The sequence below is a fragment of the Gadus chalcogrammus genome, chromosome 4 (genome assembly GCF_026213295.1).
Source record: "Gadus chalcogrammus isolate NIFS_2021 chromosome 4, NIFS_Gcha_1.0, whole genome shotgun sequence".
Taxonomy (NCBI): domain Eukaryota; kingdom Metazoa; phylum Chordata; class Actinopteri; order Gadiformes; family Gadidae; genus Gadus; species Gadus chalcogrammus.
This window is the reverse complement of record NC_079415.1, coordinates 36,123,443-36,143,415: the sequence shown is the minus strand read 5'-3', so window position 1 is coordinate 36,143,415 and position 19,973 is coordinate 36,123,443. Positions and strand designations below refer to the sequence as shown.

The 19,973-nt window shown below is 43.7% G+C and overlaps 1 protein-coding gene across 3 annotated transcripts; it reads left to right on the top strand.

Moving 5' to 3' along the window:
* The first annotated feature begins 744 nt into the window (after positions 1-744).
* On the top strand, positions 745-16,242 carry LOC130380702 (NACHT, LRR and PYD domains-containing protein 12-like). Of its 3 annotated transcripts, none has more exons than XM_056587993.1 (13): positions 745-816; positions 4,333-4,429; positions 4,537-4,653; positions 4,728-4,844; positions 5,212-5,312; positions 5,833-7,669; positions 8,614-8,787; positions 11,019-11,192; positions 11,887-12,060; positions 13,423-13,596; positions 13,784-13,957; positions 14,134-14,180; positions 14,950-16,242. In XM_056587993.1, the coding sequence occupies exons 2-13, from the start codon at positions 4,347-4,349 to the stop codon at positions 15,501-15,503; spliced, it is 3,726 nt and encodes a 1,241-aa protein (XP_056443968.1). In that variant the 5' UTR covers positions 745-816; positions 4,333-4,346; the 3' UTR covers positions 15,504-16,242. The 3 variants fall into 3 exon arrangements, with proteins under 3 accessions (XP_056443968.1, XP_056443969.1, XP_056443970.1); XM_056587994.1 differs by having other exon boundaries at positions 13,834-13,957; positions 14,950-15,038; XM_056587995.1 differs by lacking the exon at positions 11,019-11,192.
* The last annotated feature ends 3,731 nt before the right edge of the window (positions 16,243-19,973 follow it).

The window sequence follows — 19,973 nt, the reverse complement described above, 5'->3', positions numbered from 1 at the left end:
AGATGGTAAACATGCTCTTGTGTATAAAACAAAATTACAAGTAAGAATTAGGTTTACCTTCCAAATTAACTATTTAAATGATATCCTGTATTTTCTGTTTTGTAGCGTCTTAATATTATATATGTTCATTGTTAAATTGGGACTACTATTTGTTTTTATAAACAAATAGTGTGTGTGTGTGTGTGTGTGTGTGTGTGTGTGTGTGTGTGTGAGTGTGAGTGAGCTCACGCGCGCGCACGTGTGTGTTTGTGTGTGTTCATGCGTAGCCTTATTGTGAGTATTCTGAGGACGCTCTGCTCTTCTGAAAAGTGAAATCATTCATTGTATAGATTCTACAGATTTATACGTTCACAAAGCAAATCAAGTGTTCATATAAACAAGAGGCTGAACTGTCTTTAGAGGATGGAGGAGGATTCACATGGAGGAGATCAGCAAAAACAGAATAGAGGACGCACATTCTCTTCATATGTTTCAATGTTTATGAGTCTCTTTTTTGATAACATGATATCTATGTTCCTGTGGGTTCTGCTGTAAAGAAGGAGCTGCATCTGTGACTTAGTGTCTAAACATGCTCTTTGAACTCTGTCTCTTTGTTTTCCTCTGTCTGAGCTTGTAGACATCCGAGCTCCCTACACAGCGTTCATATTTAACAAAGCTATTGTTCCTCATCCCTGAGTGAAGTCATGGAACAGCAGCTATTAGGAGGCTGCACTGCGAGGGGAACTGGTCCAACTGGTTGGTTCACAGCATCATTTCCTTATTATGAGTCGGACGGTTGAGTGTGGCTCACTTCACTACAGCAGGGAGAAGACTAAGGTACTGTACTCCACTCTGATCCGTGATTGATCATAAATACGGTTGAATTATATTTCATATCAATAGGAGTACTATAAGAGTACTAATTTTCAGTAAACGCATATGGCGTTACTAAATGTTACGTACATGATTGAACTGTAGCATACATAAATCTCTCACTGTGTCTCTGTCTCTCTGTCTGAGCTAGACATCATAGCTCTCCTTATATTTGAACAAAGTCTTAATCACTGGGTAGACCCCAACAAACCTCATGTGTGACAAAGAGTTTGTTAGTGTGGGGCAATGAGGGACACGTTACCAATGCGGAGAGGTAGTCTACAAAGGTGTCTTTCTACCTTAAGACATTCCCGCATGTTGCTTCACATCGTATCCAGCGTGGGATGTTAATTCAAGTAACTCTCTGAGAACAACATTGCACCGGCTTTACCCAGATCTAAGGTGTTTTACGGTGTTTGTTGTGAGTGCATTTAATTTTTTCATTAAGGAGCAGGTAGGGGTCAGACATTACAGAAAGAGATCATTAAGGAGCAGGTAGGGGTTAGACAGTACAGAGACCGGACATTAAGGAGCAGGTAGGGGTTGGACAGTAGAGAGACAGGTCATTAAGGAGCAGGTAGGGGTTAGACAGTACAGAGACAGGTCCCTAAGGAGCAGGTAGGGGTTAGACAGTACAGGGACAGGTCATTAAGGAGCAGGTAGGAGTTAGACAGTACAGAGACAGGTCATTAAGGAGCAGGTAGGGGTTAGACAGTACAGAGACAGGTCATTAAGGAGCAGGTAGGGGTTAGACAGTACAGAAAGGTCCTTAAGGAGAAGGTAGGGGTTAGACAGTACAGAGACAGGTCATTAAGGAGCAGGTAGGGGTTAGACAGTACAGAGACAGGTCATAAAGGAGCAGGTAGGGGTTAGACAGTACAGAGAGGTCCTTAAGGAGCAGGCAGGGGTTAGACAGTACAGACACAGGTCATTAAGGAGCAGGTAGAGGTTAGACAGTACAGAGACAGGACATTACGGAGCAGGTAGGGGTTAGACAGTACAGAGACAGGTCATTAAGGAGCAGGTAGGGGTTAGACGGTACAGAGGCAGGTCATTAAGGAGCAGGTAGGGGTTAGACAGTACAGACACAGGTCATTAAGGAGCAGGTAGGGGTTAGATAGTACAGAGACAGGTCATTAAGGAGCAGGTAGGGGTTAGACAGTACAGAGACAGGTCATTGAGGAGCAGGTAGGGGTTAGGCAGTACAGAGACAGGTCGTTAAGGAGCAGGTAGGGGTTAGACAGTACAGAGGCAGGTCATTAAGGAGCAAGTAGGGGTTAGACAGTAGAGACAGGTCATTAAGGAGCAGGTCGGGGTTAGACAGTACAGAGACTGGTCATTAAGGAGCAAGTAGGGGTTAGACGGTACAGAGACGGGTCATTAAGGAGCAGGTAGGGGTTAGACAGTACAGAGACAGGTCATTAAGGAGCAGGTAGGGGTTAGACAGTACAGAGAGGTCCTTAAGGAGCAGGTAGGGGTTAGACAGTACAGAGAGGTCCTTAAGGAGCAGGTAGGGGTTAGACAGTACAGACACAGGTCATTAAGGAGCAGGTAGAGGTTAGACAGTACAGAGACAGGACATTAAGGAGCAGGTAGGGGTTAGACAGTACAGAGACAGGTCATTTAGGAGCAGGTAGGGGTTAGACAGTACAGAGACAGGTCATTAAGTAGCAGGTAGGGGTTAGACAGTAGACAGGTCATTAAGGAGCAGGTAGGGGTTAGACAGTACAGAGACAGGTCATTAAGGAGCAGGTAGGGGTTAGACAGTACAGAGACAGGTCATTAAGGAGCAGGTAGGGGTTAGACGGTACAGAGGCAGGTCATTAAGGAGCTGGTAGGGGTTAGACAGTACAGAGACGGGTCATTAAGGAGCAGGTAGGGGTTAAACAGTACAGAGACAGGTCATTAAGGAGCAGGTAGGGGTTAGACGGTACAGAGGCAGGTCATTAAGGAGCAGGTAGGGGTTAGACAGTACAGAGACGGGTCATTAAGGAGCAGGTAGGGGTTAGACAGTACAGAGACAGGTCATTGAGGAGCAGGTAGGGGTTAGACAGTACAGAGAAAGGTCATTAAGGAGCAGGTAGGGGTTAGACAGTACAGAGACAGGTCATTGAGGAGCAGGTAGGGGTTAGGCAGTACAGAGACAGGTCGTTAAGGAGCAGGTAGGGGTTAGACAGTACAGAGGCAGGTCATTAAGGAGCAGGTAGGGGTTAGACAGTAGAGACAGGTCATTAAGGAGCAGGTCGGGGTTAGACAGTACAGAGACTGGTCATTAAGGAGCAGGTAGGGGTTAGACAGTACAGAGACGGGTCATTAAGGAGCAGGTAGGGGTTAGACAGTACAGAGGCAGGTCATTAAGGAGCAGGTAGGGGTTAGACAGTAGAGACAGGTCATTAAGGAGCAGGTCGGGGTTAGACAGTACAGAGACTGGTCATTAAGGAGCAGGTAGGGGTTAGACAGTACGGAGACGGGTCATTAAGGAGCAGGTAGGGGTTAGACAGTACAGAGACAGGTCATTAAGGAGCAGGTAGGGGTTAGACAGTACATAGACAGGTTATTAAGGAGCAGGTAGGTGTTAGACGGTACAGAGACAGGTCATTAAGGAGCAGGTAGGGGTTAGACAGTACAGAGACAGGTCATTAAAGAGCAGGTAGGGGTTGGACAGTACAGAGACGGGTCATTAAGGAGCAGGTAGGGGTTAGACAGTACAGAGACAGGTCATAAAGGAGCAGGTAGGGGTTAGACAGTACAGAGACGGGTCATTAAGGAGCAGGTAGGGGTTAGACAGTACAGAGACAGGTCATTAAGGAGCAGGTAGGGGTTAGACAGTACAGAGACAGGTCATTAAGGAGCAGGTAGGGGTTAGGGGATTTTCTCTATAATAATTTCAATAATTATAGAAAAATTCTTCTGATTTAGGATTTGTGTCCTAGGGGACCTTTAAAGGTACTTGGGAAATAATGTACAGCTGCTATGATTGTGATGTTATGATTATTTATATTATTATCATTTTCATTAGTGAGGAAGACGGCCCTCTTGGTTACTGAAGGTGTTTAAACTTCATCATGTTCTGGGTCTTCTTCTCTTTGGGCCCGCATCACAGATCTGGTTCTGATGTCACACCACATGAGGAAGTCCATGTATGGTCATGCTCTCAGAGCGGTTTAACCTGCACAGTGAGCAGAAAGGAATGTTATTTGCGTGATGACCTTGATCTTGATCACACATTTGAAGAACTTAAGAGACCTTCTGTGTGGAAAGATAAATAGTTCTTAAAGAGTTATTAGAAACGTCTGGGAGGCATCTCCACACCTTTCCCCTCATTGAGAATAAGAGGGTCTATGAATATGCCTGCAGGAAAGACCTGCCGCTCGTCCCACGGACAGAGCCCCCTGTGACTGGCAATAAGCAACTGATATAAAAGCAGAATTAAAACGCCGGGTGGCAGTAGAAACAATGGGTAGCTGTGTTTGTGTCCAGGTCTCCAGTCTACTATGGATGAGGAGAGAGAGGAGGAGGGTCCTACCTCTAAGACCACTCTGTCTGGGGAACATGGCCGCCGGAGCAAAGCTAAGAGGTAAGAAGAGGATCTCTCTGTCTGTGACTGTTGTCCATCTCAGAGCTCAGCAGTGATACATCATGACTCCATCATTAGTCTGAGTAACAGCTGTGTGTGTGTTGAAGCCCAGAGCAGCAGCAGAGAGCAGACTCCCCTGGACCCAGCTGTGTCTCCATGAAGAGTGACCACTCTATGGGTCATCCTGATAACTTTAAAGATGGAAATCAGTCTATTGCCGCGAGGTGAGGATTTATCAGAGATCATGAAGATACAGCTTCTATCAAGCGTCCATAAATCCTGTTTCTTGTTTTTCTAGAAGAGTCCAGCAGAAAAGAATAGACTCCCCTGGACCCAGCTGTGTCTCCATGAAGAGTGACCGGTCTATGGATAAAGCATGGCAGTTTAAAGATGGAAATCAGTCTATTGAGAAGAGGTAATGATTTATCAGGGATTATAAATATACAGCTATCAAACGTCCATTTTCTAGAAGAGTCAAGCAGAAGAGAGCAGACTCTTGATTTCAGACGCTACTGGTGCTGATGTTTACAAGTCAGGAACAATGCAATTGTGTGTGTGTATGTGTGTGCGTGCGTGTGCGCGCGTGTGTGTGTGTGTGTGTGTGTGTGTGTGTGTGTGTGTGTGTGTGTGTGTGTGTGTGTGTGTGTGTGTGTGTGTGTGTGTGTGTGTGTGTGTGTGTGTGTGTAAGTATGTGTGTGTGTGTGTGTGTGTGTGTGTGTGTGTGTGTGTGTGTGTGTGTGTGTGTGTGTGTGTGTGTGTGTGTGTGTGTGTCTTCTCCACAGACACCAGGAGAGGCCAATGGCTACCAGTGCTCAGTCTGTACAGCAGCATCAAACAGAGCTGGAGATGAACAAGAAGGAACTGGCTGACCCACTGTGGGGCGGTAAGAGACTCTTACTTTGAAGACAGTGGAGACTATTATCATGAAGAGACTCTTACTTTGAAGACAGAGGAAAATTACTGAATGACTTTTAACTTCAATGTGGAGACATCTTCCCTCTTTGGGGTTAAATGGTTTGATCCAGATATGTAGGGTTATTGTGGGGGTATCAGGTAAATGGTTGGATCCAGATATCTCGGGTTATTGTGGGTCCATCAGGTTAAATAATATTCATAATTAAACTGCAGATCAACAGCACAATAAGTGGAAGGGATGCAAAACAGTCTTGTTATATCAGCAAAGCAAGTCACTTTACACTAATTCACCATCATTATAACTGTCATTAGACCAATTACATTGCTGTCCTGAACATTTTGAATCTATAACATGCAGTCCTTGCCAAGACCAGCTTCTCAGACCACAAGTAATGAAGCCACTAAATAGCATGAAGTTGATAATTGAAAGGAAATATTGACGTGTTTCTACCATCCACAAACTGGTCTTCTGTTGTTTCCTAATTTAGGATCTGATGCTGTCGAGTGCCAACATAAAATAAAGTCTCATTTGAGGAAGAAGTTCAAGTGTGTGTTTGAGGGAATCGCTAAAGCAGGACATCCAACAGGCCTGAATGACTTCTACACAGAGATCTTCATCACAGAGAGAGGCAGTGGAGAGGTGATCAAGGAACATGAGGTCAGACTGATTGAAAAAGCTTCCAGGAAACCAGTCAAGGAAGAAACACCAATCAAATGTGAAGACATCTTTAAACCCTTACCTGGACAAGATCAAACAATCAGAACCATGATGACAACTGGAGTGGCCGGCATTGGTAAAACCGTCTTAACACACAAGTTCACTCTGGACTGGGCTGAGGGCAAAACCAACCAGGACATACACTTCACATTTCTCCTCACTTTCAGAGAGCTGAATTTACTGAAATGGAAAGAGTTTAGCTTGGTGGAACTTCTTCATCACTTCTTTATTGAGACCAAAGAAGCAGGAATCTGCAGATTCCACCGGTTCCAAATTGTCTTCATCATGGATGGTCTGGATGAGTGTCGACTTCCTCTGGACTTCCAGAACAACCCGATCTGGACTGATGTCACAAAGTCCACCTCGGTGGACGTGCTGCTGACAAACCTCATCAGGGGCGACCTGCTTCCCTCCGCTCGCATCTGGATAACAACACGCCCTGCGGCAGCCAATCAGATCCCTGCTGAGTGTGTTGACATGGTGACAGAGGTGAGGGGGTTCACCGACCCACAGAAGGAGGAGTACTTCAGGAAGAGATTCAGAGAGGAGACGCTGGCCAACACGATCCTCTCCCACGTCAAGAAATCACGAAGCCTCCACATCATGTGTCACATCCCAGTCTTCTGTTGGATCACTGCTACTGTTCTGGAGGACATCTTAAAAACATCCAAGAGAGGAGAAGAGATGCCCAAGACCGTGACTCAGATGTACAGCCACTTCCTGAGGGTTCAGTCCATACAGGGGGACAGGAAGTACCATGGGAGGGCTGAAACAGATCCAGACTGGAGTTCAGAGAGCAAGGAGATCATTGTTTCTCTGGGAAAACTGGCTTTTAACCAGCTGGAGAAAGGCAACCTGATCTTCTACGAGGCTGACCTGGAAGAGTGTGACATCGATATCAGAGCAGCCTCAGTGTACTCAGGGGTGTTCACCCAGATCTTCAAAGAGGAATGTGGGCTGTACCTGGACAAGGTGTTCTGCTTTGTCCATCTGAGCATCCAGGAGTTTCTGGCTGCCCTTTATGTCTTTCAGTCCTTCATCCACACTGGAGTCAATCTGCTCTCAGAAGATAAATCAACCTCCAGGAAAGATAAACTCCTCCTCCTCTACCAGAGTGCGGTGGACAAGGCCTTACAGAGTGAGAACGGACACCTGGACTTGTTCCTCCGCTTCCTCCTGGGCCTCTCTCTGGTGACCAATGAGATTCCCCTACGAGGTCTGCTGGGAAAGACAAGAAGTAGATCACTGATCCCTCGGATTAAACATGGTCTGATGCAACTGACACGAAGCTGCTCACAGACCAATAAAAAAACAGTGTCTTACATCAAGGAGAAGATAGGTGGAGATCTCTCTTCAGAGAGAAGCATCAATCTGTTCCACTGTCTGAATGAGCTGAACGACCGTTCTCTAATGGAACAGATCCAACAGTCCCTGACATCAGGAAGTCTCTTCAAAAAACGTGTTTCTCCTTCTCAGTGGTCAGCTCTGGTCTTCATCTTACTGTCATCAGAAGTGGAGCTGGACGTGTTTGACCTGAAGAAATACAAAGCTTCAGAGGAGGGTCTTCTGGGGCTGCTGCCAGTGGTCAAAGCCTCCAGAACATCTCTGTAGGTTCACTAATAACATACAACACAATATACCTGATAGTAGAATATTAAAGTAATGATAACATAGAAAATATCTTTGTAGGTTCACTAATAACATGTATCATAAACACACAATGTCATACTGTATAACCAGGTTGAAAAGTCAAACTCAAAGCTTTATTTATTATGAAATAATAAATAAGGGAAGCCAAGAATTAATAATAATTGTTTATTAATAGTTAAATACAGCTGTATTTAAATATGCGGCCATAACTTTAAATAAGTAATTATTGAGAAGAATACATTAATAAATAATCATTTATTATTAATAAAAGGTAACCCACTATTTTAAAGGTTTTAACCTTGTACAGTACGTTTGGTTACATGGACGCTCTTTGGTTTTAACCAATAGGATGCGTTGATAAAGAGACTTCAGGGTCATGTGGGGGAAGGGTGAGAGGTCACGAGTGAGCGGGAAAGAGGAGAGAAAGGGACGAGACAAAGGAGGAGAGTACTTTATTCTCTGTAGAAATCCCCCAGCTAAATGATATTTAAACATTTACTTATTAGTTGTGTGATGGTTAAATTAGTACGGGAGAGAGTGTATTTGGGGATTGTTTTATTGGTGCTTCTGGTCGGGTTGGGATGTTTTGGACATTTGGTGTGAAGTTAGCTTTGCTAACCACCGGAGCTTCCTCCGAGCGGGATTTAAATCATCAGAGTTGTGCCCGAGGACCACAGCAGGGGGTCGCCGCGCGCATGGACTGCAATACAATACATCATTTACATAATACTACAATAAAACATTAATATACAAAACCATTTTCAAAGACTACAAATGAACTTTTCAATATTATACATTTTATAGCCAATATTGAATAAAGGATATTGAATAAGGATCTAATGTATTGTAAAAGATGTAAACTATTTTATCCACAGTTGCTAACATTTTTTTGCGTGCGAAGGCTGGATGGCTGTGATCTGTCAGAGAGATGCTGTGAAGCTCTGGCCTCAGTTCTCAGCTCCAACTCCTCTAGTCTGAGAGAGCTGGACCTGAGCACCAATGATCTGCAGGATTCAGGAGTGAAGCTGCTCTCTGCTGGACTGGGGAGTCCACACTGTACACTGGAAACTCTCAGGTCAGTTTCACTCAATGGTCAAACAGTTACACCTAGGGTGACCAGATGTCCCGCTTTTTGCGGGACAGTCCCGCATTTCCATGACTTTGTACACGTCCCGCAAATTGAGACGTTGTTCCGCATCGTTATTGACAGTCAGACTCGATTATTATTTTTTTGGAAATGCGTGTTTTATAATCAGGCATTTATCAAACAGCTGTGTGCGGAGACAGCAGTGAGGGCTGTCATCAGGGGGAGGGGCGGGCTGTGTGATCATGTCAATCAAACTGGGACGCGGACGCCGGTTAAGGACACGCCCACCAACAAGAAACAATCAGGTCAGAACGGCAGGAGATATGGAGGAGGGCGCGACCCGTGTTGTACGTCCTGGAAAACATATGCTGCAACAAAGACAGGAAAACCATATATCCCTGGGTGAAACCAGTGCAAGGGGAGTCTGGTAAAGTATTTTGTGACGTTTGCATAAGTCAATTTTCCATTTCACACGGAGGAGAATTCGACGTAAAAAGACACAGAAAATGCGAGAGTCACAAACAACGGGTTGCTCAAAAGGAGGCTTCCCAGTCCATGCCGACGTTCCTGCTAAAACCCAAACAAGATTCAAACGCAGATAAGGTAACAGCAGCTGAACTAGCTAGCGTTCAAACCCCCACTGAAGGCCCCCCGCTCGGTGGTGTCGCCGAGCGTAATTTCACGTAGAACCGGGCCTGCCCACTTTGCCCCGCACAAACGTAGTGTTTGTCCCACTTCTGGTGAATTGGGATCTGGTCACCCTAGTTACACCACAGGGTCCACATCAGAGGTCATTGGACAGATTTCTCTCCAGAATGTTAACAGGTCTAAATAAGTAAATAGAATATATCCTCTCAGGGCTCAAGACACATTTTCTACTGGTGACACAAACTTTTTAATTTGGTGGCACTCTAAGGAATGTGTCACTGGTCGCACTCCTTTATTAGACGTGAGAATGTCCTTGGTCACAGACCATCCATCTGTGTCCATTCATGTGAACAGATTCATTCACTTTAAATAAGTGGTTAATGTTTTGATTGCGTAGGGGGTCTTTTTCTGTTTTTTACCGCCAGCGTCTCAACAACTCTTTCCTCAACAACCAACTCTTCATACTCCTCCTCCTCAATCAAATACCAACTAATAATCACCGGCTGCCGATTGGATTATATACTCTAATTAGGATTTTTCTTCTTCTATTTCATAATAAATAGAGCTTTTCAGTTTTACTTTTCACCCTGGTTACACGATTGAACGTTATGTATGTTGAAATCCATGTTATAGGTTAACCTCGAAAGATGTTTTCAGTGTTATCATAACTTTTCTATTCTACTAGCATCTCTCTGACCGAACAGCCTTCTCGCTCGATGAACAGAACATGTTAGGAACTGTGTTTAATGTTGTATTTGATATTTGATATTAGACATCTTTTATTAGTTTACCTAAATGTCAATACAGCAGATCTTCAAAACCTGACTTATTTAGAGGTCAGATAACAAAATATTATATATATATATATATATATAATATATATATATAATATGTGGTTAGTGTGGTCCCCCCTTCATTGTAAAGCGTCTTTGAGTGTCTTGAACATCCCTATATGAATTCAATCCATCAATCCATCTGGGGGTAGGGTGACAGGTCACGAGTGAGCGGGAAAAAGGAGAGAGAGGGCAGAGACAGAGGAGGAGAGTTCGTTACTCTCTGTAGAGATCGCCCAGCTAAAGGATATTTAAACATTTACTCATTAGTTGTTTGACGGTTAAATGAGTACGGAAGAGTGTATTTAGGGATTGTTTGATTCATGTTTCTGTTCGTGTCCGGGATGTTTTAGACTTTTGGTGTGACGCCAGCTTGGTTTTCTAAACACCAGAGCTTCCTAAGGGGATATATATCATCAGAGTGGCGCACAAGGACCACAGCAGGTGGTTGTCGTGCACATGTACTACAATACAATACATAATATACATAATACTACAATAAATGTAATATTGATTTAAAAAGACATTTTCAATGACTACAAATCAGCCTTTCAATATTCTACATTATACACTAATTTTTTAATAAACATAAGAATGTAATGACTAGTATATGTTAGTTAAATTAATAAAACACCTCAAATTAAAGATTTCTACAAAAATCCTTCATTATGTTAATAGTAAATGCTGTAAATTACTTTAATCACAGTTCCTAACATGTTCTGTTTATTTTGTGTGAAGGCTCAATGGATGTCGTCTGTCAGAGAGATGCTGTGAAGCTCTGGCCTCAGTTCTCAGCTCCAGCTCCTCTAGTCTGAGAGAGCTGGAGCTGAGTACCAATGATCTGCAGGATTCAGGAGTGAAGCTTCTCTCTGCTGGACTGGGGAGTCCACACTGTACATTGGAAACTCTCAGGTCAGTCTTTTTCAATAGTCAAACAGTTACACCACAAGTTCCACATCAGAGGACTTTGAACAGATTTACCTCCGGAAAGTTAACAGGTCTAAATAAATATGTCAAATATGTGGTCTCAGGGCTCAAGACACATTTCCTACTGGTGGAACTATCTTTCTCATTTGGTGGCACCATAACAAATGTGGTTGCACCCCTTTATTAGGCGTGAAAATGTGTGGCCCTGAACACTTATATTCTGGATTGGAGAGGGAAGAGACAAAGGAGGAGAGTACTTAATTCTCTGCAGAGATCGCCCAGCTAAATGATATTCAAACATTTACTTCTTAGTTGTTTGATGGTTAAATGAGTACGGGAAAGAGTGTATTTGGGGATTGTTTTATGGGTGCTTCTGTTCGTGTCGGGGATGTTTTGGTGTGAAGCTAGCTTGGTTTGCGAACCACCGGAGCTTCCTGCACGAGGACCACAGCAGGGGGTCGCCACTCGCATGTACTACAATACAATACATCATTTACATAATACTACAATAAAACATTAATATACAAAACCATTTTCAAAGACTTCGAATGAACTTTTCAATATCATACATTTTATAGCCAATATTGAATAAAGGATATTGAATAAGGATATAATGTCTTGTAAAAGATGTAAATTATTTTATCCACAGTTGCTAAAAAAACATTTTTTGTGTGTGAAGGTTGAAAGGCTGTCATCTGTCAGAGAGATGCTGTGAAGCTCTGGCCTCAGTTCTCAGCTCCAACTCCTCTAGTCTGAGAGAGCTCGACCTGAGTACCAATGATCTGCAGGATTCAGGAGTGAAGCTGCTCTCTGCTGGACTGGGGAGTCCACACTGTACACTGGAAACTCTCAGGTCAGTTTCACTCAATGGTCAAACAGTTCCACCACAAGGTCCACATCAGAGGACATTGAACAGATTTCTCTCCAGAATGTTAACAGATCTATATAAATAAGGAGACTATTTCCCCTCAGGGCTCAAGACACATTTTCTTCAGGTGACGCTAACTTTTTAATTTGGTGGCACCCTAAGGAATTCGTCACTGGTCACGACCCTTTATTAGACGTGACAATGTCCTTAGTCACAGACAATCCATCTGTGACCATTGCACTTTAAATAAGTGGTGAAAGTTTTGATTGCGTAAAGGGTCTTTTTCATTTTTTTCCGCCAGCACCTCGACATCTCTTTCCTCACCAACCAACTCTTCATCCTCCTCCTCCTCAATCAAATACCTACTAATATTAACCGGCTGCAGATTGGATTATAAACTCCAATTAGGATTTATCTTCTCTGGGTCGTCCAGAATAGTGCATTTCTTCACATGCTCTTGAATAGCGCTAGTGCTGCGGTGACATTTCAATGAAACTTTGCACAAAGTACAAACTTGTCTTTTAATTTTCTGATCAAAGCAGATTGTCTTCATTGGGTCGTGAAACACGACCCTTCATTGGGTCGTGTTTCCCAATAGAGCGATCACATCGGCGCTGCAATACAGCCGCGCTTTAACTCAGCACTGACCTAAACCTTGGCAGTTTGAGTGCATTGCAGCTCCATTACCATTCATCTCAAACACAAGACCTCATCTCACTCTATTCATGTTGCCATGACAGCAAAAGGTGTACCTTAGATTAAATTGGTTAATGATGGTAAAAGGTGTATGTTTTAAGGCATTCCCATTCTACTCATAATCATCTAGTCAGATAGTAAGCTGGTCTTAAATGTTGTTTAGCAATGTTACTATCAGATTCTTAGAACTGGCCCTTTTTAGCGTCATTTTCAGGAGTTTTGAATCTTTAGTTATCTGACCTCTAAGTAAGTCATATCTTGAAGATGTACTGCACTGAACTAATAAAACATAACTAATAACAAAGTTCCAATACAACATTCAACACAGTTCCTAACATGTTCTGTTCATTTTGCAAGAGGTGTGTATTGTAACACATTCATAGTTTGTTAATGACGGTATAAGGTGTGTGTTTTAACATTTACATTCTTCTTATAATGTAATCAGACTTTCAAGTTATTTATTAAGGTCCTCTTCATTAACAGCCTCTTCATTAAATTAATTTTAACGGAAGAAATCATACACTTAATATTTAAGGATCCAGTTCATTAATGTTAATTATATTTCTTGCTTATCTGTGAAAAAATACTTTGGTTTCAATTCTCCTAAAACTTCACTGTTCCTAAAATGTTGTGTTTATTGTGTGTGTGAAGGCTCAAAGGCTGTCATCTGTCAGAGAGATGCTTTGAAGCTCTGGCCTCAGTTCTCAGCTCCAACTCCTCTAGTCTGAGAGAGCTGGAGCTGAGTTCCAATGACCTGCAGGATTCAGGAGTGAAGCTGCTCTCTGCTGGACTGGGTAGTCCACACTGTACACTGGAAACTCTCAGGTCAGTTACACCACAAGTTCCACATCAGAGGACATTCAACAGATTTACCTCTAGAAAACGTAATAGTGTGTTTGTGTGTGTGTGTGTGTGTGTGTGTGTGTGTGTGTGTGTGTGTGTGTGTGTGTGTGTGTGTGTGTGTGTGTGTGTGTGTGTGTGTGTGTGTGTGTGTGTGTGTGTGTGTGTGCAGGTTGTCTGGCTGCCTGGTCACACAGGAATGCTGTGCTTCTCTGGCCTCAGCTCTGAGCTCCAACCCCTCCCATCTGAGAGAGCTGGACCTGAGCTACAATCACCCAGGAGACTCTGGAGCTGCACTGCTCTCTGCTGGACTGGAGGATCCACGCTGGAGACTGGACACTCTCAGGTATGGAGAGGACAGCTCACCACTCAGGGACAAAGTCTCCTACAAGGATTCAAGCCGCTGCTAGATGAAGTGGTTTGAAAAGGCAGCTGTCACTCATGTTGTGTAGAACGTGATGAGACAGCAGATGATGAAGGTGAATGTTTCAACATGCTGCTCTCACTTTGTTTCCCCCCCAGTGTGGAGCACGGTGGAGTGTGGAGGCTGAAACCAGCTCTAAAGAAGTGTAAGTGACTGTATGATTCATCACAAAACATACTCACTATTGAGATGGAAAGTCCATCCACACAGCAGGAGATGACGTCCGTCATTCACATGTGGACTTGTGTATACGTTTCTGTAGCTATGTTTCCCTGTGTTTATGTCTGTCTAGTATGTTTGTTATAGGTGTGTGTACGTATGTGTACATGTCTATGTATAGTATGTATGAACCAGTTCTATGGTATCAACAGTTAGTTTCCAGCCTGTATGTGAGCTCAGCTGGTTCAGTCTGTTGTTTACACAGGTGGATTACAATGGATGTGTATCGGAACCTTTCAATGTCTAATATCTTCAAAAGTATGTTGACTATATCTGAAATATTGAAGAGGAGCAATGAGCTCATCATGTTGAAAGTTTTGAGGCATATTATGTGTATGTCGTCTAAATATTACGGTAGGAGATTCAGTATATACAATTTTCTAGGCTTTAATGTTTGAATGGGACAGCCACTCAAACACACACGGGATTTACATTGAAGTGTAACTTAAATGATCTTATTAACAATGTTCAACAAATATTTGTAAAGTTATAATACACTACTCCCCTATAGTAGCTCTGATATGATTTAGTCTTTCTAATTTAATGTTTGTAGAGTAGATGAGCGTGAAACAGAAAGAAGAAGAATGCAAGAGAACAGTACTAGTGATGATGATGATGATGATGATGATGATGATGATGATGATGATGACGATGAAGAATGGTTCAGAAGCTCATCTTGTCTTGTTCTCCCTCAGATGCCTGTGAACTCACATTGGACCCAAACACAACCTTCAGACGACTCTCTCTGTCTGAGGACAACAGAAAGGTGACGCGGGTTGGAGAGGACCAGTCGTATCCGGATCACCCAGACAGATTTGACTACTGTTCCCAGTTGTTGGGTAGAGAGGCTCTGACTGGCCGCTGTTACTGGGAAGTAGAGTGGAAAGGAAATGTTGAGATAGGAGTGACATACATAGGAATCACAAGGAGAGGAGGGGGTGTTGACAGCAGGCTTGGGTTGAACAACAAGGCCTGGATTCTTGTTTGTGATGATGATCATTACTCTGCCCGGTACAACGGTAGACTAACAGTCCTCCGTCTACCCCCCGCTGGCTCCACCAGAGTAGGAGTGTATCTGGACCGGCCTGCTGGCTCTCTGTCCTTCTACAGAGTGACCCCAGGTGGAGGAGGGTCCTCAGACACACTGACACACGTCAACACCTTCCAGGCATCCTTCACCCAGGAGGACCTCCTCCCTGGGTTTGAGGTGTATGGGGAGGGTGACTCAGTGTCTCTGTGTCGGTTGTAAAAAACGAAAGGGGGGGCGGGCGGTTACACACATTGCCTTATCGTTAGAGGATGAGAGGCTTTTGATGAAGAGGCTTTGGAGGCCTGAGAGGACTGATGACTCAGTGTCTGTGTGGCAGTTATAGTCTCTCGCTCTCTCTCGCTCTCTCTCTATTTCTTTCCTGCCGTCTGTCTCTCTTTGTTTTTCTCTATCTATGTGTGTCTCTTTTGTCTCCCTCTCTCTCTTTTTCTATCCCGCTCCCTCTGTTCTGCAAAGTATTGCATGGTAAACCAGGAAAACACATTTAAGATCTTCCATAGTTAAATAAGCACATTTATTATTTGAAATGTATATAAATTACCTATCGATGGTGAATGTTTGTATATTTTCTGATTTTCATCACCAGTTTTGGTCTTAAGGGCTCTGATATCATCATTTTTGTCATAATCCTGATTTACATCTGATTGAAAGCAGATTTCATATTTTATTCATAATAACCAAGAGGTCTGTGGGATAATGTTGCATGTTGTAAATTACTTTATACTGAATATTTATTCCTTTTGTTCTCTTGGGAAACAAACGGCCGTAGAACATGTTCAGTTATTAAAGATACGTGCACCCCTGTTGATGATTTGTAAAGTCTGCTGCTTCTATTGTTTTAGTCCTCGTGTTTATTGTGTACATGTCAGGGACTATTTTTCTTCTGTATTTGTTAATGAAGCATAATTGTAATAAACAACTCAGTGGATCCAACTGAATGTTCTCGTGTGTTCAGCCGATGATTTCTCGTTTTATTATTAAATAATGCTTGCATAAGTGCCTTAATAATAAAAATATATTAATCAGAAACTATTAATAAAATGACAAATTTTTTCCGATATTATTCTGGGACCTCCTCCCTGGGTTTTGGTTGGGGGGGGGGGGGGGGGTGCCTCAGTGTCTCTGTGTGGGTTGTAGAAATAAACCACAGACAGACGGCCGGACACACTCTCTGTCTCTCTTTCTCTCCCCCCGTCTCTCTCCCTCCCCGTCTCCCTCTCTGCCCCCTGCCAGCCAGGCAGCCGCCCGGGGCGCCATATTTTTGGGGGGCGCCACGAGCAGTAAGAAAAAAAACGCGCTGCGTAGCGATTATCAATGAAGTTAACATTGTGTGGGGAATTGGTGTTTTGGCGCCCCCTCTGGCTGCAGGCGCACACCTGCTCGTTGAGAAGGTGCCGTGCACAGACGGAATGAATCCCCCACTGAAGTCCGTAGGGCCATGATACAACCCCCCCTTGCCCTTGGAGGAAGTCTTGCCCGGGGCGTAACTGGACGTAGAACCGCCACTGCCCTCTATACACACCACAACAAGCAGGCGAAAATAAGATAGAGAAAGGTTAAGTGTGTTGGTGGCGCTGGGTCAATAGAGGGCACTAGGGTGCCGCCCCTCCGTGATATATTCACTCGATATATCTGTCAACTATGAATCAACTTTTTAAAATGCAAAATAAATCAACAAAAATACATAGCGTTTATCCTCGTTTAATTGTGTGATATACTTGTCACTGCCAGCAACCATTTAAAGCGTCTGAACGTCGATGATTTGGGCTAGGCTAGTTATTGGTCATTCGAAATAAACCCCTCCTCCAAGTCAGGGGCGCCGGCCACTAGGGATGGGCGATATGGCCTAAAATCCATATTGCGATATACATTGCAACCTATTGCGATAACGATATATATCAAAATATATAAATCATAATATAACCATTTCAGAACAGGTTACATAGACTCTAAGGAAAGCCAAACTGCTAAATGTATAAAACAAAAGAAGAAAGATACTTAGCATGTCGTTTTGAGAACATTTATTGCAAAACTAATCATACAACATAATGTTGTAGCTGCAGAGACTTTAAAAAAGAAAAAAATCTTCTGTGTAATGACGTATACTTCTCTTAATGAAATTAAAACTGGTGGGGTCTTGTTAATAAATAAACGGATACTGTGAATTAGGGAAATACGTCCAGTATTAGGCATGGCTATTTTAAATAAAGAAAAATCTTCCAAGTGTGTGCACAGATACTTGCTATTAAAACATACAACAACAAGTGCAAAATGAACGCATATCATTTTGAAATGAACATGAAATGAGCGCAATCACCAGTTCCTCCGTTTCACTTTCAGCCATATTTACTTAGATGACGATGATGCGTTGAAGCCGGTTGGTGCTCATGGCTTTTTAAATTGTGCGGGTCGCGGACGATGCGTTGTAGCCGGTTGCAGCTCGTGGCTCTTTAAATTTCGCGGGTCGCGGATGATGCGATGCAGGTCGCACCAGTGTGCCTGCAGGCCAATGGCATTGTTTTTCTTTTTTTTTATCTCCACCTGATTGGCCAATTCAGCGATCAATCAAATAGGCAACCTCCCTCAGCAGCATGCGCGCCAAAACGACGAGTTGCAGTGAAGAGAGAAGACTAACTAGCAGATACTCGCAAACTTTTGAAAGCAGATATGGAAACCACAGTCAAAGAAAACTCTGTTGTTTCTTTATGGCAATCGCCATTTTTTCCGTCGGTCAGATGTGGCAAAGAAGAGGGTGAAGGACTTGAGACCGGACTGATTTAACGATCTCTCAGCCGACCACCGATCGTGAGAGAGCATACACTCTGAGCTTCTCCTCAGACACGTATGTGAATGGGAATTGGCTAGCTGGATGTCCGGTAGGTAATGCATTCTTTTGTTTCCCCTGCCTGTTGTTTCAAAGTTCTGGGACTGAAGTGGTGTGGACCACAACGGGGATGAAGGACTTGAAACATTTCACGGAAAAATGTAAGAAGCATGAATTCAGCCGAAGCCACCTTGATAATAGCTTGAAGCTTACCTTTTTCAGAACGCACAGCAGAGCAGCTCAACGAAGGCGATAGAACCGGCATCGGAAAGCACAACAATGAGGTGACAAGAAATGGATGCTGTGTCAGGGCCGGGTTGCCACAGTTTATACATGTGTGTCTCTCTGTGTGTGTGTGTGTGTGTGTGTGTGTGTGTGTGTGTATACCTGTGTGTGTGTTTGTGTGTGTGTGTGTATATATGTGTGTGTGTGTGTGTGTGTGTGTATGTGTCTGACTTTGTGTGTGTGTCTGACTGTGTGTGTGTGTGTGTGTGTGTGTGTGTGTGTGTGTGTGTGTGTGTGTGTGTGTGTGTGTGTGTGTGTGTGTCTGACTGTGTGTGTGTGTGTGTGTGTGTGTCTGACACTGTGTGTGTGTGTGTGTGTGTGTGTCTGACGCTGTGTGTGTGTGTGTCTGACACTGTATGTGTGTGTGTCTGACAGTGTGTGTGTGTGTGTGTGTGTGTGTGTGTGTGTGTGTGTGTGTGTCTGACACTGTGTGTGTGTGTGTGTGTGTGTGTGTCTGACTGTCTATGTGTGTGTGTGTCTGACACTGTGTGTGTGTGTGTGTGTGTGTCTGACACTGTGTGTTTGTGTGTGTCTGACACTGTGTGTGTGTGTGTGTGTATGTGTGTGTGTGTGTGTGTGTGTGTGTGTCTGACACTGTGTGTGTGTGTGTGTGTGTGTGTGTGTGTGTGTGTGTGTGTGTGTGTGTGTGTGTCTGACTGTCTATGTGTGTGTGTGTGTGTGTCTGACACTGTGTGTGTGTGTGTGTGTGTGTGTGTCTGACACTTTGTGTGTGTGTGTGTCTGACACTGTGTGTGTGTGTGTGTGTGTGTGTATGTGTGTGTGTGTGTGTGTCTGACACTGTGTGTGTGTGCGTGTGTCTGACACTGTGTGTGTGTGTGTGTGTGTGTGTGTGTGTGTGTGTGTGTGTGTGTGTGTGTGTGTGTGTGTGTGTGTGTGTGTGTGTGTCTGACACTGTGTGTGTGTGTGTGTGTGTCTGACACTGTGTGTGTGTGTGTGTGTGTGTGTGTGTGTGTGTGTGTGTGTGTGTGTGTGTGTGTGTGTGTGTGTGTGTGTGTGTCTGCAGGGTGGTCCTGCAGGCCCCGGGGGCCCCGGTCAGTGTGTTGGGGCCGTCCTCAGAGAGTTGACCAGCAGACACTCACACAAAGCGAATAGGTTGTATTTTCTATGTGGCTGACAAATACCAAAGTCTCTCCAACAACTTCCAATTTAACTCTACATTTCATTGTGCAAAAATCCTGAATTTGAAACGAAATAAGGCCTGGGCAGGCACAATATATTATCTTCACAGGCCTACATTACAAACATAATTTCCAAATCATTTTCACTGTGCGAGTAAGGCCTATTTAAGATCGCAACTGAAATGGCATACGCCCTAGGCTACATTACAACAGCAAGACAGAACATACACATTTGGACCCAAGGTCCATTTATTCGTTTTTTCAGCCACAGTCTAATTATTATTACTATCAAAATTATGACTAGAAGACATTGGTTGTGCTATCTAAAACTCAGTGCGCTGTTCCGTCACATTTTCAAAGCACAACAGTGGGACAAACTCTGAGCGCGCTGCTCAGTCACATTCGTCTGAAAAAGCAAGTTAA